Source organism: Meleagris gallopavo, chromosome 2 (genome assembly GCF_905368555.1).
Source record: "Meleagris gallopavo chromosome 2, MGAL_WU_HG_1.1, whole genome shotgun sequence".
NCBI classification, from domain to species: domain Eukaryota; kingdom Metazoa; phylum Chordata; class Aves; order Galliformes; family Phasianidae; genus Meleagris; species Meleagris gallopavo.
The window spans coordinates 25542752-25557731 of record NC_139405.1 but is presented as its reverse complement, the minus strand read 5'-3'; the positions used below and the strand labels follow the sequence as shown (position 1 = coordinate 25557731).

At 36.0% G+C, this 14980-nt stretch overlaps 1 protein-coding gene across 3 annotated transcripts in view; it reads left to right on the top strand.

Annotated features, from left to right (window-relative positions):
* The window catches only part of SRBD1 (S1 RNA binding domain 1), a 124256-nt gene that overhangs the window by 26466 nt on the left and 82810 nt on the right, over positions 1–14980 (top strand). For all 3 annotated transcript variants that reach the window (XM_085219367.1, XM_085219368.1, XM_010706778.4), the window contains 3 exons: positions 5033–5190; positions 6979–7069; positions 8056–8163. In XM_085219367.1, coding sequence (XP_085075493.1) covers positions 5033–5190; positions 6979–7069; positions 8056–8163 — 357 coding nt within the window. The remainder of the gene's footprint in view (positions 1–5032; positions 5191–6978; positions 7070–8055; positions 8164–14980) is intronic.

Below are 14980 nucleotides of genomic sequence, written 5' to 3'. Positions count from 1 at the left end.
TGCTGTGTTTGTTTTTTTTTTGTTGTTGTTGTTTTTTTTTTTTGCAACTGAAATTGCTTCACATCTTTTGTTGAATCACTCCATGGTGAGCCTGTGCTTTGTGTAGTGGTTTTTTTATGTGTGTGTGAATTTCACAGTTTTTTGAAGTGCTGAGCTGACTCATTTTTGTGACCTTAGTATCTGTAGCTGTTTGAGGGAAGGCACTATCTATTGTTTGGCCAAGCTGAGGAACATCTCATGGCCAGTGTGTGCAAGTATTGGCTTCTGTCAAATGGGTGTGAAAGTATTTGTCATTCCTAGCCTTGTCTGCAATCAAACTCTATTAAAACAAACCAAACTCACCTGAAAGTTAAGTCTGATATCATAAAATAAATAGTCAAACTGTGACATAATGGTTCTTTTCTCATTTTTGCTTCATGATTCCTGTCGCAGGATTCTCATGGCTTAACACATTTAACTTTTTATTCAGAGCTTAACAATAATGAGGGGGTATTGTGTATAACATTGAGGGCTACTGCTGCAGCAGATTATTTTATATTTAAATGAACAGAAAACCTTGCAACAAAAACATCTTATTTCCCTACTACTTTCTAGATGAGGTGTATAAGGCATAAATTTAAAGAATACAAATCTTTCTGTTTGTTCCTGAGTGGTTGCCTGTTTATATTTTACTCATTGTGATAGTTTGGCATGATTGGCAGTGTCTGACTAGAGAAAGCTGAAGCTGCTCCCACGGAGGAGAATGCATGGAACCTGCCAGTAGCATTCCTGGTCCATAACCACTTAACCCTTATCCTTCTTTTATTCCCTTCCCCCACACCAGGAGCTGATTTTTAGGACTCTTGCAAAGGGCTGCTAAAATACTCAATACCTACTTTCAGCATTAATATCTGCAATCCACCCCATGCTGTTCTTTCTCTTTTCTTTTTATTGTCATTAAACATTGGAACAGAAAGTTTCCAAGAATGTATTGAAATTTCTAGTGCATCTAGTGATCAGAAGGATAAAACTTGCCAGCAGGAGTTACCTTATTTATTGTTTAATTTCCTTTCTTCCACTCTGTCAGATACCATAATTTCTTATATCTGGTATAATAATGTCCAGTGTTGCTTTTGGCACTTTGAAATACATTCTATTTTGTTGCAGTCCTTCATGGAAGGATTCCATAAGGATTTGATGCAAGTGATGTGGCATGGACATTTCTTAATGGATAATCCTTTCCTAATTTTCCATGCTTTTTTGAAGCGAGTGCTTTCTCTCCTCTGTCTTCATGGACACAAACATTTCTCTGTATATCTTGTTTCACACCTGAAGCTAGTTTGCAGACATTTTTCCAGGGAAGGGCTGTAACCTCTTAGACTGTGTATGGAAGTGGGGACTTCTAAATCTCAGTTTAAAGACACACTCATAGAACTTTGCATATAGAAGCAAATAGGTCACAATTAGGTTATTTGCTTTTATTATAGTGTAACTTAGTGATATACACTCTGAGTACCTTTTAGAGTTCAAAGGAGGAACTTGAAATTCTGGCTGTCAATACTTTTTAGGAAATTAGCAACTGCAGCTTTTAAAAAATATTTTTTTACAGAATTGCTCTTTGATTGCTTGAAGAGGAGGGCTGCTATCCTCTTCTGCGTTATATCTCAGCCACATTAATGAGAATTGTCACAAATTGGAAAAACATGAGGCTGGGCATCTTGCCATTTGGAAGAAACTAATAGTACAGTGAAAAACAGAAAGATATTACATTGTTTGAGGTAGCTTAATATTTGTTCAAGGATCAAATGACTATTCCAACTTTAAAATGAAGGGCCAATACTTGCGACAGTAGATCATGTCTTTGACACAAGTGTTGAGTGAGAGACAGTTAGAGGGAAAAGGAACATCTATATTTGAAATTAAAAAATACAGGATATTATGTAATAGAAAGGACATACATTATGTTCCCCCTACGCACCTGGCACTTTCAGTAACATTTCCTGTTACTATAAAAGCTTTGGTATATCCATTTATCCATGCCAATTTTAAATACCATTTCCATAAGGTGCACATAACTAATAGCATGTGTTTAGGGGCAACTTTAATTCCGGCACAAGGCTCCCTTCACAGATACACTGACGTGAATTTGCAGTGTGGGAGGACTCAGCCTTGTGGGCTGTAGGGAGCCCGTATCTCTGGGATAGATGGAGAGATGGAATTCAGCCTGTCTCTGTATAAAGTCTTTAGTTCAAGAGCTTCAAATCTTCTGTTGTTTACAGACGAATTTTAACTTTTTCTGCACACGTGTGCAGTCTGAACCTCAGTTGTGCATATATGTAGAAGATCGATGCAGTTGTGAGGCTTAGGTATTTGCTTTTTTGTTGCTGGCCTTTCACAAAATACGTCACGTATTTCTGGTAATTTTATGGGCAAGAATTCAACTGGCACCTCCACCAATATCCCTGGAAAAGACTGGTTCTGTGGTTTGGGCTATTTAACACTTTAAGAATGGTATGGACTGTATTGCATTACAGAAGGATGCTACAAGACTGAATGGCAGGAAATGAAATGGCAACCGAACGACAGTAAAGTGACGTTCGAGTAATTCTCTTTTTATATATAAAATGATGATCTCTGAGCTGCCCTGACAGTCTTTGGCACTGTGAAAGGTATTTCCATGTAGTTGCTAAGCATTCAGAAGATAAGATTATTTAGTTGCGGGGTAAAGTCGGAACAGAATAACTGGTAATAGTTTGCCAATATTTGAAATTCCAATCCCCTCATCTCAGAAAAAATAATGAATAGCTTTTTCTTTGTATTTTTATTAAGTCTGGAAATCTCCCAGTGAATGGAAGGTATTGAAGATAGAAAGGTGAAATTTTTTTCCCTATGTGAAGTATCAAGTAGGTGATGACTCCACAGCTTAGTAAAGAGCAGACTTACTGAGGTAGAGTGCGAAGAATGGCACTGAATTTTCAAGGATAACTTTCGCTCTTCTGGTATCTAGGTCAACCGTAAAAATTTAACAGACCAAACCTCCAACAAAAAAGGCAGCTCTTTGCAGTTTGTGATAGACCTGCAGACCTTGCTGCTGAAGCACTTTGAGAACACAAGATGTGTGTGAGTTGGTAGAGTAGCTGGACAAGAGATTTGTTGTGGGCTACTAAAAGAAACGAGCAATGCCAAGCTCAGGAAATACTGAGATGAAAATAGTTGGAGGCTAGAATAAAATTTGGGAGCATTGTATAACTTTAACCATACTTTGAGTAATATCTATGTTAATTTGGCATAGTTGATATATAGAGAGAGGTTTTTTGCCTCTCTTGAGGAGCCATTTTGCTATTGCACAGTTCCTTAGCAAACGCTCTCACAGTGATGTGAGAAAGAGAACAGCTGATTAACTTTAACAGGAAACCGTGAAACTGAAGTTTAGTGTACCGGTGTACCACTTGTCCATGTGTCCCAAAGCCAGTTCTTGTGTGCTGCGGTCAATTAGTTCGTTTATTTTTTCATTTTCTTTTCCATGGTTGCTATGACTTCTAAAATGGTCGCAATGGGCTGGCCATGTGAAAAAACATATGTTGTGAAGTGCTCCCATGGTTGCAGAATTTACTGCATGTTTTTCTGAACTTGAGCTGTGTGCTCGGTTCATATGTGTGAATGAATGAGAGTTGGAGAGAGAGAGCATTACCACAAACTGGCCTTCTAAAAGAGGACCTCTACTCCGCAAGTGACAGCCAATGCAGAGTTTCCAGATCCATCTCTGCCACTGTGGAGTGGTACAGTGCTGAGCTGGATGTTTGCTGGATCCTGGGGATGCTTAAATCAGACTCAATGTTTTCTGCATCTGAAGGGTACTCAGAACAGCTTCATATTGAGTCATGTCAAATGGCCTTTGTGAGTTATTTGAACTCTTTCTCTTTGAAACCTACTTGAGACTTAGCTGTCTGGCATTGGTTGACCTGAACAATTTCAGTCACTTGTTTTTACAGGATTTGGTTTACTGCAATGCAGGTGTTTTCCCTGTAGAAAATACACTTTTCTTGGAGAAAAAAAAAAAAAAAAAGAGCTTGCTTTTTTCAGTGATGGGTGGAAAGGAAAGCTGATTTAAGAGCTTTGGTAACCTTTAAAGTTTTGTGAAGGCTTTTGCTTGTCTAATTCTTGTAGTTACTGTCACTGTAATGCAGATGAAAATGGTAATGGCTGCCTGCAAAATAGAAACAATCTACTACATAATGAATATTTGTGTCCCTGTTGCTTTTTCAGTTTGGCTTTTTATATTTAAGATGCCATGTACTGTCAAAAATGCTTGTTCTTAATAGTCATTCTCTCAGTGTCCACTTTTGACAAGTATCATGCATCTTCTGTATTCTCATTCAACAAGGCTGTGATTTGTCTCATGTAGTGCTGTGCAGTATGTATTCTTGAAGTCATCAAAATCAAACTGTTGATGCACCAAGTCTTCTTTCTGTCGGAGAACGTGGAGAATTAATCCTGTCAACTTCCTATTTTGGTTTTGAGGAAGCAGGATAACCTCACAGAAACGTCAGATCTGCATGGTTCTACAATACCTGTCAAAGAACTTAATTCGTAGATGAAGCTATGTGGCTCAAGAATTGTAATGTGTTAGTCCTTCCAGGTTCTTTCTAGTATCTCCCAGACTAAATAATTGTCCTATTTTTGCTGGGTCATGATTTTTCTCAAGAAGTGGGAAGTTACTCTAAGTTCAATCCATGCCTTTCTCAAATCTCTGCACGTAGATATCAGCTCTTTAGGAAGCTATCTTCCATGTCAAAATTAAGTTGAGGTTTGAATTTTAGTTTGTGTATATACACTTTTTATAGGTATTTCTGTTAGAATTATTTCTATACAGTCCTCTCATTCTGGTTCTAACTGACCCTATAAAAAAGAAAGTGTAAATAATATGACTGAAAGTGTAATGTTTAATTAGAGAGCGTGAAAGCAGAAGTGGAAAAATTTATGACTTCGGAACTATTGAAAGTGCATAAAGGAAAGTGGAAGTAAAAATGATTTCTGCTTTCATCCTTCTAAGATCAAAGTTGACATCTGATGCAGAAAAGGAATCTGTGATGATGTTTGGAAGAAATCTCCGGCAGTTGCTTCTGACCAACCCTGTGAGAGGTCGTACTTTGATGGGAGTAGATCCTGGATACAAACATGGCTGCAAGTTGGCTATTATTTCACCAACCAGTGAGTTTCAATACAAGTTTTTGTTGCTATTAGTTTTGGAAGGACTGTTTTAAAAAATATGTATTCAATTATGGGAAAGAGTAGTTTCAAAAAGCTATGAGTGCTGCTCCAAAAGTAATGCCTCCTATTTGTTCACATTTGCCCATGGCATCGGAGGTTGATGTTGGTAATATGACAGCAGAGGCTGCACTTTCCTGCCAGTATCCCCTTACATGTTGTTGCCATGTGACAGGTGGCAGCAGAGGGGCTGTCTGACAGAATAGCGTCTGTCTTGGTGGTGTGTATGAAGCAAGGAGGTAGAATTGAATTCCTGTATGGAGAGAAAAAAAAAAAAAGAAAAATTCATAATTCATTGATACTTGCTGAATGTTCCTGGAGACTAAGTAGTGGATATGAGTACAATGATGCAGTGAGTGGTGCATTTCAGCAGTGGCTACAGTGATGTGAATGATGAGTTGCATTCCAGATGGCCATGCAGATTTTCACAAGTGTAATATCTAGACTCTTGTTCGTAGCTGCTGGAGATGCATAGCAAATGATGGTGACTGTTTTGAAAAATAGTGTTTTGCAGCTGAGAATTTGCTCTATGAAATAGTGTTATTGTGCTCTGTTGTAGTTTTCATAGAAATAAATAGGAGGCGTTACTTTAAGAGCAACCTATGTTCATTTTATCAAATAGATGTTTGCTTGTTTAAGTTTTTAGTGCTTTCCACACATTCTGTCTTAGAAATTCCTTTCCTCAGATATAAGATTAAATTTTTTGCACGTAGATTCTACTGTCTCTTGTGATATTATTACTTTTCAATACAATAGAATTTCAAATTCCCTCAGCCTTCTTGAATATATACTCAAATAACTGTGCCTCTCAGTAATATGCAGAGAGAACACCTGGCATTTTTATTGTTAACAAAGAGTTTGGATTTAAATGCTTTCTATAACTTAGCTTTTTCCTGGGTAGCATCTTGAACATCTGGACACTTCATCAGACCTTTTGGTTAGGGTTATATGTTAATGTGAGAAGTCAGAAATGTTTTACTTGCAGAATTTATTTTGTTCAGTTTCTAGATGATAACAATCATAGCCTTTCCAGTGCATCCTAGTCTGATCTGGGGATCCATGCTTTTTTAGGTGCTGTGAGGAATCTTTTTTTCTTTTGCCTTTGATTTTTGGCTGAGAATATACATACCCAGTGAGGGAATAAGAGAAGATATGCTCTTAATGTGTCTTAAAATGGCAATGAAATGGAGGTAAATAGTTTTTAGCTTGCATTATACCATTAGCTATCAGTACTGTTTAATACAGGCTTATTTCCAAATTTGTTATGGGAATATGGCAGGAGTGAGCTTTGAAGTTCTAGAGCTCCTGTACTTATAGTCCTTAAAATGGATTCCTAATTTTCATCTCTCTCTGGTGGATCTCTTTTAAAACAAGTAAATAAAAATTAGTAGACTGTAGCATTACTTTTTTTTTTTTTTTTTTGCAGTGAATTTTGTTCTCTGATAATATTAAAAGTATAAAGTATTATATAATTTGCTGCTCATTATTTCTTATTTGAGTATGTTCTCAGGGAAATACAAAGTGTATCAACTTGTCTAGCTTTGGCAGCCAGAGCATTTTTATCCTTTGCCTACCATACTTTTCATCTAATAAGAGACAAAAATAAAAGATGTCATGTTAAAAAGCTTTATTTGTAAACCATCAAATTAACTTCAGTAATTCAGAAGGAAATAGCCTTGAAATGTCATCTTAAAAAAAAATTATTAAATAGCTTTTTTGTTGTTGTTCTAGGCCAGATACTCCATACCGATATTGTATACTTGCATTCTGGTCAAGGATTTCGTGAAGCTGAGAAGATAAAGAGGCTTCTGCTACAGTTCAGGTATGCTGAGGAAACTTATTATTCTTACTCACTTAACATAATGAAAAATCTTTGCTGCATCGATACTGGCCTCTGGGTAGAATCAAAATACTCTGAATTTTAATGGAATTATTCTTTTGTGTAGTTTAGAGTTTTTTCTTATTCTGTGTTCATACTTTTTACCCTATGTATATGATAGAAGGATATGAAATGAAGCAATGAGTATGACTAAGATTGCATGCTATTAATGTATTTCCATAAAACTCTGTCATTCTATTTATGTTTAGGATTAGAAATTAACATTAAATTAAGGAACAAATTTAGATATGCCGTCTTCCCTTCTTCCCACCCTGAACCCACTCAGTGATCCTTTTCTATTCCAAAAGCCAGATATAATTTTTGAAAGAAGTTTGTTAAGCAAAGGAAATCCTACCCAGATAGATCTCCAGATGGAATAGCAAACAGAGGGAACACAATTAAAAGGTTATTGTATTTACATGCTTTGGGAACCCCAATGGGCAGACATCTTGTCCAGTGAATCAGCAGCTGAACTGCTGGGGTACATGAGCCAATTTGTTTTTAAGCATTGGATTGGCTTTAAACATCATGATTTGGTGACTAGTTGCTGTACTGGGGCAGTCAGAGACAATCTGTAACTAAGATTCTGGTTGCTTGAGCACCTACCTTTTTCATGATTTATAGTAGATGAAGTAAATACCAGGTGAGTTGGTCTGAGAACTGTAAATCCGTGACCTTTCTTTTATAAATATCAATATTATTTTTTTAACTCTTCAATTTCATTACAAATGAGTGACATTTTTGACTCATCTTTTTAAGTTGCATTGAAAAGCTTTTAAGCAAAATGTTGTATTACTAGGAATATGTTTTTATTAAATGCAGCCATTATATTATGTAAAATAAGGTGTATAAGTCATTGTGCATAGAGCATTGTGTGAAAAAGTTTAACAGAATAGTTGAAAATTGTTTTTTTCCTATCCCGTTCAAAGCTGTAGCACTGTTGTGATTGGCAATGGCACGGCTTGCAGAGAAACAGAAGCTTACTTTGCTGATTTAATTATGAAGAAATACTTTGCACCACTGGATGTTGTTTACTGGTAAGGTTACTTTGCTTTTTATGATGTTCAGCTGTTCAACCTATTTTACGCTTAAAAACAGCTGTAAGGTTAATGTTTGTTAAGTTATTCTTTTGGTACTTTATCTGTGTTTAAGTTGAGCTTGATCCATCCTTCTAGCCAAAGGACAAGGGGTGTAGCTCTTTGGAGCATGAAGGTAGATCTAAGTCTGCAAGAGACTCACTGAAGCAGTTTTTCTGAAGTTCATTCTGTTGCTACTATCACACTGAAGTGTGTGAGAATTGTAGCTCAAGGATCATGTGTTCATTTCTTGATAAATCAAGTTAAACTCCAAATGATAAACCTCGTGTTATCTGACTGTTGTATGGAATATTTACTAATCCCCTGAATATTAATTTGTCTGGAATTAAATACCTTATGTATAGCTAGCAGGAAGTAGTGAAGGTATTTATCTTCTTTAATCTTAAAACATTATCCATTAGTTTGTCAAATTCTAACTATTATACCTTTGGTTTGTATGGAACTGTATTGCTTTCTTTTTTTCCACGCAGAATTGTGTCTGCTGCTTAAGAGACGTAGGGATTTTCTGATGTTGTTAGGCAGTGTTTCTGTTGTGGTGAGTTTAGCGGTTGACTTTTTTGGGGGGGGGTAAGGGAGGGGGATGCGCATGGGTTTTTTTCTGCAAGGGATGGAGACTGTTCAAACTTCTGAGAAATTATGCATCTGCTTCAGGAAACCAACTCCAAAACAGTGGATTTTTATAGTCAGTAGAAAATGAAAAGCACTTCATACTGTGTATTTTCTGGCAAATATTTATGTTAGTTTTGTTCACTTTATGTAGTTTAAACATCAATTATGTTAGCATAAGCATTTTGTCTGAAGGTAGTGATGGTCTGATATCGTATACAAAATGAAAATAACTGTTTAGCCTATACAGGAAAAAGATATTTCTGCTATTCCGTGGCAGATTATTTTCATATTCTTTTCTTGGGTTGCTTTAATATTTTTAATATTGTAAAGCAAGATTATAGAATCTGCAAGATAACAAAGTATTGACTGGGGGTTGAAGAAACGGCCAATAGCATTAAGAAATGAATAAAAGCTTTAGGAATCAGTATAAATGCTCTAAGGCAGAAGTCATGCAGGTTACCAAGTTAGTTGCTTTTTGTATTAGTATCTGATCATTTTCTACCTTTCATTTTTTCCAAAACTTTTGGTGATATTTGTAGGAAAAATACAAAGGCTGCTCCAAAGGTAATGCCTCTTATTTTATTATGTTGGCCCACAATGTCAGAGGTGGATATTAGTGGTGTGCATGGCAGTAGAGGTTGAACCTTCCCACCAGTATTTTATTGCGTATTGTTGCTGTGTGACAAATGGCAGCAAAGAGACGTCTGACAGAATGACGTCTGACATAGAAGTGTGTATGGTTGTGTGTAATTGAATTCCGTGTGGAAAAAATGGCATTCGTTGATATTCACTGACACTTGCTGAATGTTTCTGAAGACCAAACAGTGGATGTGAGCGCTGTCAGGTAGTGTGTGGTGCATTTCTGCAGTGGCAACAGCAGCGTGAAATACAAGCCATGACTGGATGGTCACACCACAAAATGAGGAGCATCTTGATCAGTTCATCTTCATGAATTGGCAGATTATGTCCAGGGAACTGTGTACAGAGCTGAAAACTGGCCTTAGTTTGTTGGAAACAATAGTGGCAATGTTGGGATCTTGCAAAGTTTGCATCAGGTGGATCCCACAAATGCTCACATAGTAGGAGCAGAAAGAACGCTACGGTGCAGGTGCATCAGGGTCTATTGAACAAATACAAGGCTGAAGGTGATAGTTACCTGAATCACATCATTACTGGTGATGAGATGTGGTGTCGCCACTGCAAGCTGGAGTCAAAATGGCAGTCTATGGAGTGGTGACCTGTGAATTCCTCATTAAAAAAAAAAAAAAAAGACACAGACCTCAAGGTAAAGTAATGTGCAGACTTCTGGGATAGGAAAGAGATGATCCTTCTAGATTTCCAGACACGTCATCAGCTCTGACTGCTACATTATGATGTGGACTAAGCTGAAGGCTCAGACTTCCAGTGTCAGCCTATAAAAGAAAACATTTTTTCTGCAACAGTAAAACACCATGCCCCATACCAGTCTGAGGAATATGGACTTGTTCTATCAAACACTGTTATTTTATTCTTTGTATCTGTTGTAGTTTCCATGGAATTAAATAGAAAGCATTACTTTTGGAGCAATCTAAGTATATAAATGCAATCTTCACCTTCAAGACTAATTTTCGGGAGTGAAAATTAGCAGAATTAAAACAGTTTTTGCTTTTATTCTGTGTTTATATTTTTATAGTAGTAGTTGTTCGTTCATTTTACTCCTTTGTGATGAGAAGCTGGTCCTTACATCAGGTTTTGTATGTAGAACTATGAGATACTGCTTAGAAAATACAAAGTTAAAAAATGTAAGGTGATTGTTGTTGTGGTGTGGTACACTATACATGGCACTTGATTCTGTTGACCTGTATGGAGTCATACTGTTTGTGTGTGACTGTATGTATTTAAGTTTACTGATCTTGCCTATATTTATTTAAGTTTATTCTATGATTCTACAAAATAAGCTGGAACTGCAGTCTTAGTGTTTAGTTTAACTGTTTAGACAGTTTATTTATTGAGGATTGTGATTCCCATATTGCTATTTCTGCTAAACTAGTTTACATGCATCTCTGCCTTAACCGGTACCACAGTTGCCTAGACATGCTTCTGAATCTTGCAAAGTTCCTTTGCTTTCTAGCTCCAGAAAGCCATCTTTTGATTATGTTGTTTTCTCATATGCATTTTTTCACCATAGGGGAAAAGTAAGAGCATTGTACATAGCCTGAGCAGTTCAGTTAAATTCAGTGGAAACCCACTGTATGCTTTTGGATCAAGTGAATTTAAGTACATCAGAACAGTTCATTATTAAGGGTGTGCTTAGGCAATTTTAAATGAAAAATGGAATTACAAATCAATTGAGTGTTTGTACAGAAAAATAGCAAAAACAGGCAGAAAAGAAAAAATCTCACTCGGCGTACTGAAACTTACAGAATGCATCAGTTACATCTTACATGATACCTTTGGCAAAGCATTGTACATCTTCGTAAGGCACTGAACTGTGTGGAGGTGGAAATGCTTGCCTGACAAAACAGACCTCTAGTTGTTCTGTGCAAGTTTCAGAGAATTGCCAATGGTATTTACATTTACAGTCCTTTTCTTGAAGAAATCCAAATGTAAAATGACCAGATTTTGTTGTTTTATAGTGCCTTAAAACCAAAATCTCAATCAACATCTTAAGCTATTGCTCAGAAGCAACATTCAGAAAAATAGAGCGGTATTGCAGACTTTGGCTTCTCTGGCAAATAACGTCAGTTGAATATTTAGAGACTGCATGTATGTACATTACATGCAGAAATATGCTGAAATTCTCTCCAGGGCTTAAGTCCTGTGCAATTGTTTCAGAGTTGTGCATGAAGATATTCCTTGACTTCAGAGTTTAACTCCAGCGATCATATAAATAACCACAAACCTCAACTAAAACACACAGTTAAAAAGGTGAAATAGGGGCAATAATCAGGTTAACTGATTCTCACTTTAGAATATTTCAGTTGTATTGATATCAAAAGAGATTTCCCAAACAGTTTTGTTTATAGGAGCCAGTTTTTCTCAACTTCTCAATTTTATTTGACGACGACTTCATATTTTTCTAGTGCTAATAAATAAACAAAATGCAGTCTGTTAAAATACCAGATTCTCAGCAATGGCAATTATTAATGGCGTTTTTACTGAAGCTTTCCAGAGAGAAGACAAATGAGTTAAGACAATGGTAGGAAATAAGGCATGTGGCACACTTTTTCTTGCGGCTTTAAAACCTGTCTGGACTCAGTTTGACAGTTTTTGATTTAAAGCAAATATTTTTCACTATTTTTATAACCAACACACTTTCAGTACCTACATCCAACCTAAATAACTTCAGGATTCTTTTGCAAGTGCAGTTTTCCTTTTAGAGTCAATGTTTATTGACTTAGATTAGAACTGGACTATAGCCCAGAGACAGTCATATCTGGTCTTCAGGATTTTTGTTACAAATCAGTTTTCGTTACAAGGTTCAATAAATATTCTTGATTATTTCTGTTAGTTCTATTGTGAGTCTGCCAAAGATACATTGTATTATAACCAAAACAGATGTTCTCTTTTAGACAAGTGTATTTGTTTCAGCAGGACCAGAAATGTAAATGAATCAACAGTGTGTTCAGCGTTAACATGGCAGACGATAAACTTTAGGGATTTCATTGACCATTTTGAATTAAATAAAAATCTCGAAAAAAAAGTCACCAATCTTATTCCATATTTAGATCACTGCAACTGTTTTTTCTTTAATTGCTGCCTGTTCTGGGCATCTTGGAAATGAAAACTGTTTGAAAGACAGGTGAATACCATAACTGGACACCATGAGCAGCTCAGTCATCGTATTTGGAAAAATGAAGTTGCAGTTTTTCATTCTGCCTCTGTGGTTGCATTGTCACAATATAAGCACTCCTAGTCCAGCTTGTTTTGTTAATGCACACTTAGATTATATTATTCCAGCTCATTTTTGGAAAATAAAGTAAGTTTGTTAGGTATCAGGCACTGCTGCTAGGGAAATGTATTTTTATAGGGTTGTTTTCTAGTTGGCTTGGTGTTCGTTTTCTGTTATGCTTAGATTTAACTTGATTTGAAATCCTTTTCTACTGCTTTCAGCAAAATCTTTTCTTGCTCTTAAGGCTTTATAAGCAGTGTAATTAATAATTTACTGCTGTTTAAGTTCAAACACTTCTGTACTGTGACAAATAGGGGAAAGACTGTAATGTCTTGTAAAGTTCTCATTTGGTTTTCTTTAATGTTTAAATTGTCTGCTATAGAATACTTAGTAAAGTTCTGCTAAGGTAGAATAGGACTGTTTAATACCTTTTGAAGTTGGACCTTGGTGGCAAGAAATTGATTTAGAAATGTTTGTTCTATGGGATTTCAGGTCCACTTGTATTTTATAGGTGTCTGCACATGCTTTAAATATCCTTTTCAATTTAAATGTGTGTTTTATGTTGTTGAATATCTACATTATGCTCTCTCAGCTTTAACAAATGCCACTTTCAAGTTCCATGCCTCTACATTTCTAATGTTACACTAGCTTAATTCCCATTACTTTTCTGCTTCATAGCACTCGCAGTTTGAAAGGGACCTAACATTTGGGTTCACATTATGATAATTAGGTTTCAAAGCAGTGTGGGGGGATTAAGATGTCTGAAGTCTAGTTGCAGAATAAAGTTCAGAACTACTTGTAAAACTTGTTTAAGTAGTTAACAGAAGTGGTTTTATTTATTCAGTGCTCATGCAGCATTAATCCGTATTTCATCGGGTACCCATGGTGCTGTAACTCTAGATATGACCTTGGGACTTAATTTACCCCATCTCAGTTTTCCTTATTAATGTGCCTTGAAAGAGGTACATGAAAGATAGACAACATCAAAGCACCTTTTCAAATAAAGTGGTTGATATGAATCCTCTGGTATTTAACACTGTCTGTCAAATGTTTCAGCTGGTTTGCATCCTTTTACAAGCTATTGCTTGCTGCATTAATGCAGTTGTTTCAAGTCTGTCGAGAGTACAAAGGAGGTAGGAATATGGGAAACTTTATTCCTATTTCTTTTTGATTATCTTTTAGGTTGTTGTTTTTGATGACATTTATATGCTTGCACTTACGCACCTTAGGTCAGTGGATGCCCAATTCAAAACATAGAAAACAGTAGGGAGAGATATTGTGAAAGGAATACATATTTCACAGAGTCTGCAGACATCTGAAATATGCACTGAAGTCCTTTTGTTCTGCTTTTGCTTATTGCAGACTGTAGTGGAGTCCTAAACAACAAAGAAATACTGTGAGGAAGAAATAAGTTTAAAATGTATGTGAAAAAATAATCAGTGAAAATATTTTACATCCTATGCTTTCCAACCAAACTGTGCTCTGCCTCTTATCTAAAATTAGTATATTTGTGATTACTTACCACAACAGAAGGACATAACAAATGTGTATCTTTCAAATGAAAAACTTTTCTGTGTATGTTTATATTTCAGACTCTTGTAAATAAGATATTCAGTCTGCATAGAGACTTTCTCCTCCTGTTATTCTTGATTATTCATTATTTTAGCTAGTAATTAATCTAATATTCAGCACAATGTGAATGGAATGAACATCTCCATTCAAAATAGCACTTGATGTTTGTTCATGATGCATCCATAGTCTGGTATCAAAGATGAGTTGAGACTATAGTATTTAGAGAAGAGATATTCAGAAGTCATCTCGAATTTGAAAGCAGTCCAAAAAAGCAAAGATTGTCCTGGCTACGTTATTTGTTTTAAAAGTTTACTGTAGAAATTATTACAGTCTGTACTCTTTTCTTCTTTTACTTTCCTTATCTCAGAGGGGGAAAAAAAAAAAGGGGGGGGGTAAGCAATAATGAAACGGTGAGACAGGTGAAATAGGAGATGATAATTTCAAGTATGATTTTTGAAATTGTTTAAGTAAACTTCATAACTTTATATTTTTATATCACCTGAGAGATAATTATGGAATACTATCCGTTGAATTCTATTATAGGCAAACAGATTTACAGTTTTTTAAGATAAAAACAAAGTCTAGTTGGAAGTACATCAGTGTGATTAAGGAAATTATGAATGCCTTAAGTATAGAAATAGTAAGATATATGGGGAGTCTTGACTTCAACAGTGCAAAGATGGGGAAGTGGTGGTGGGCAGGAAG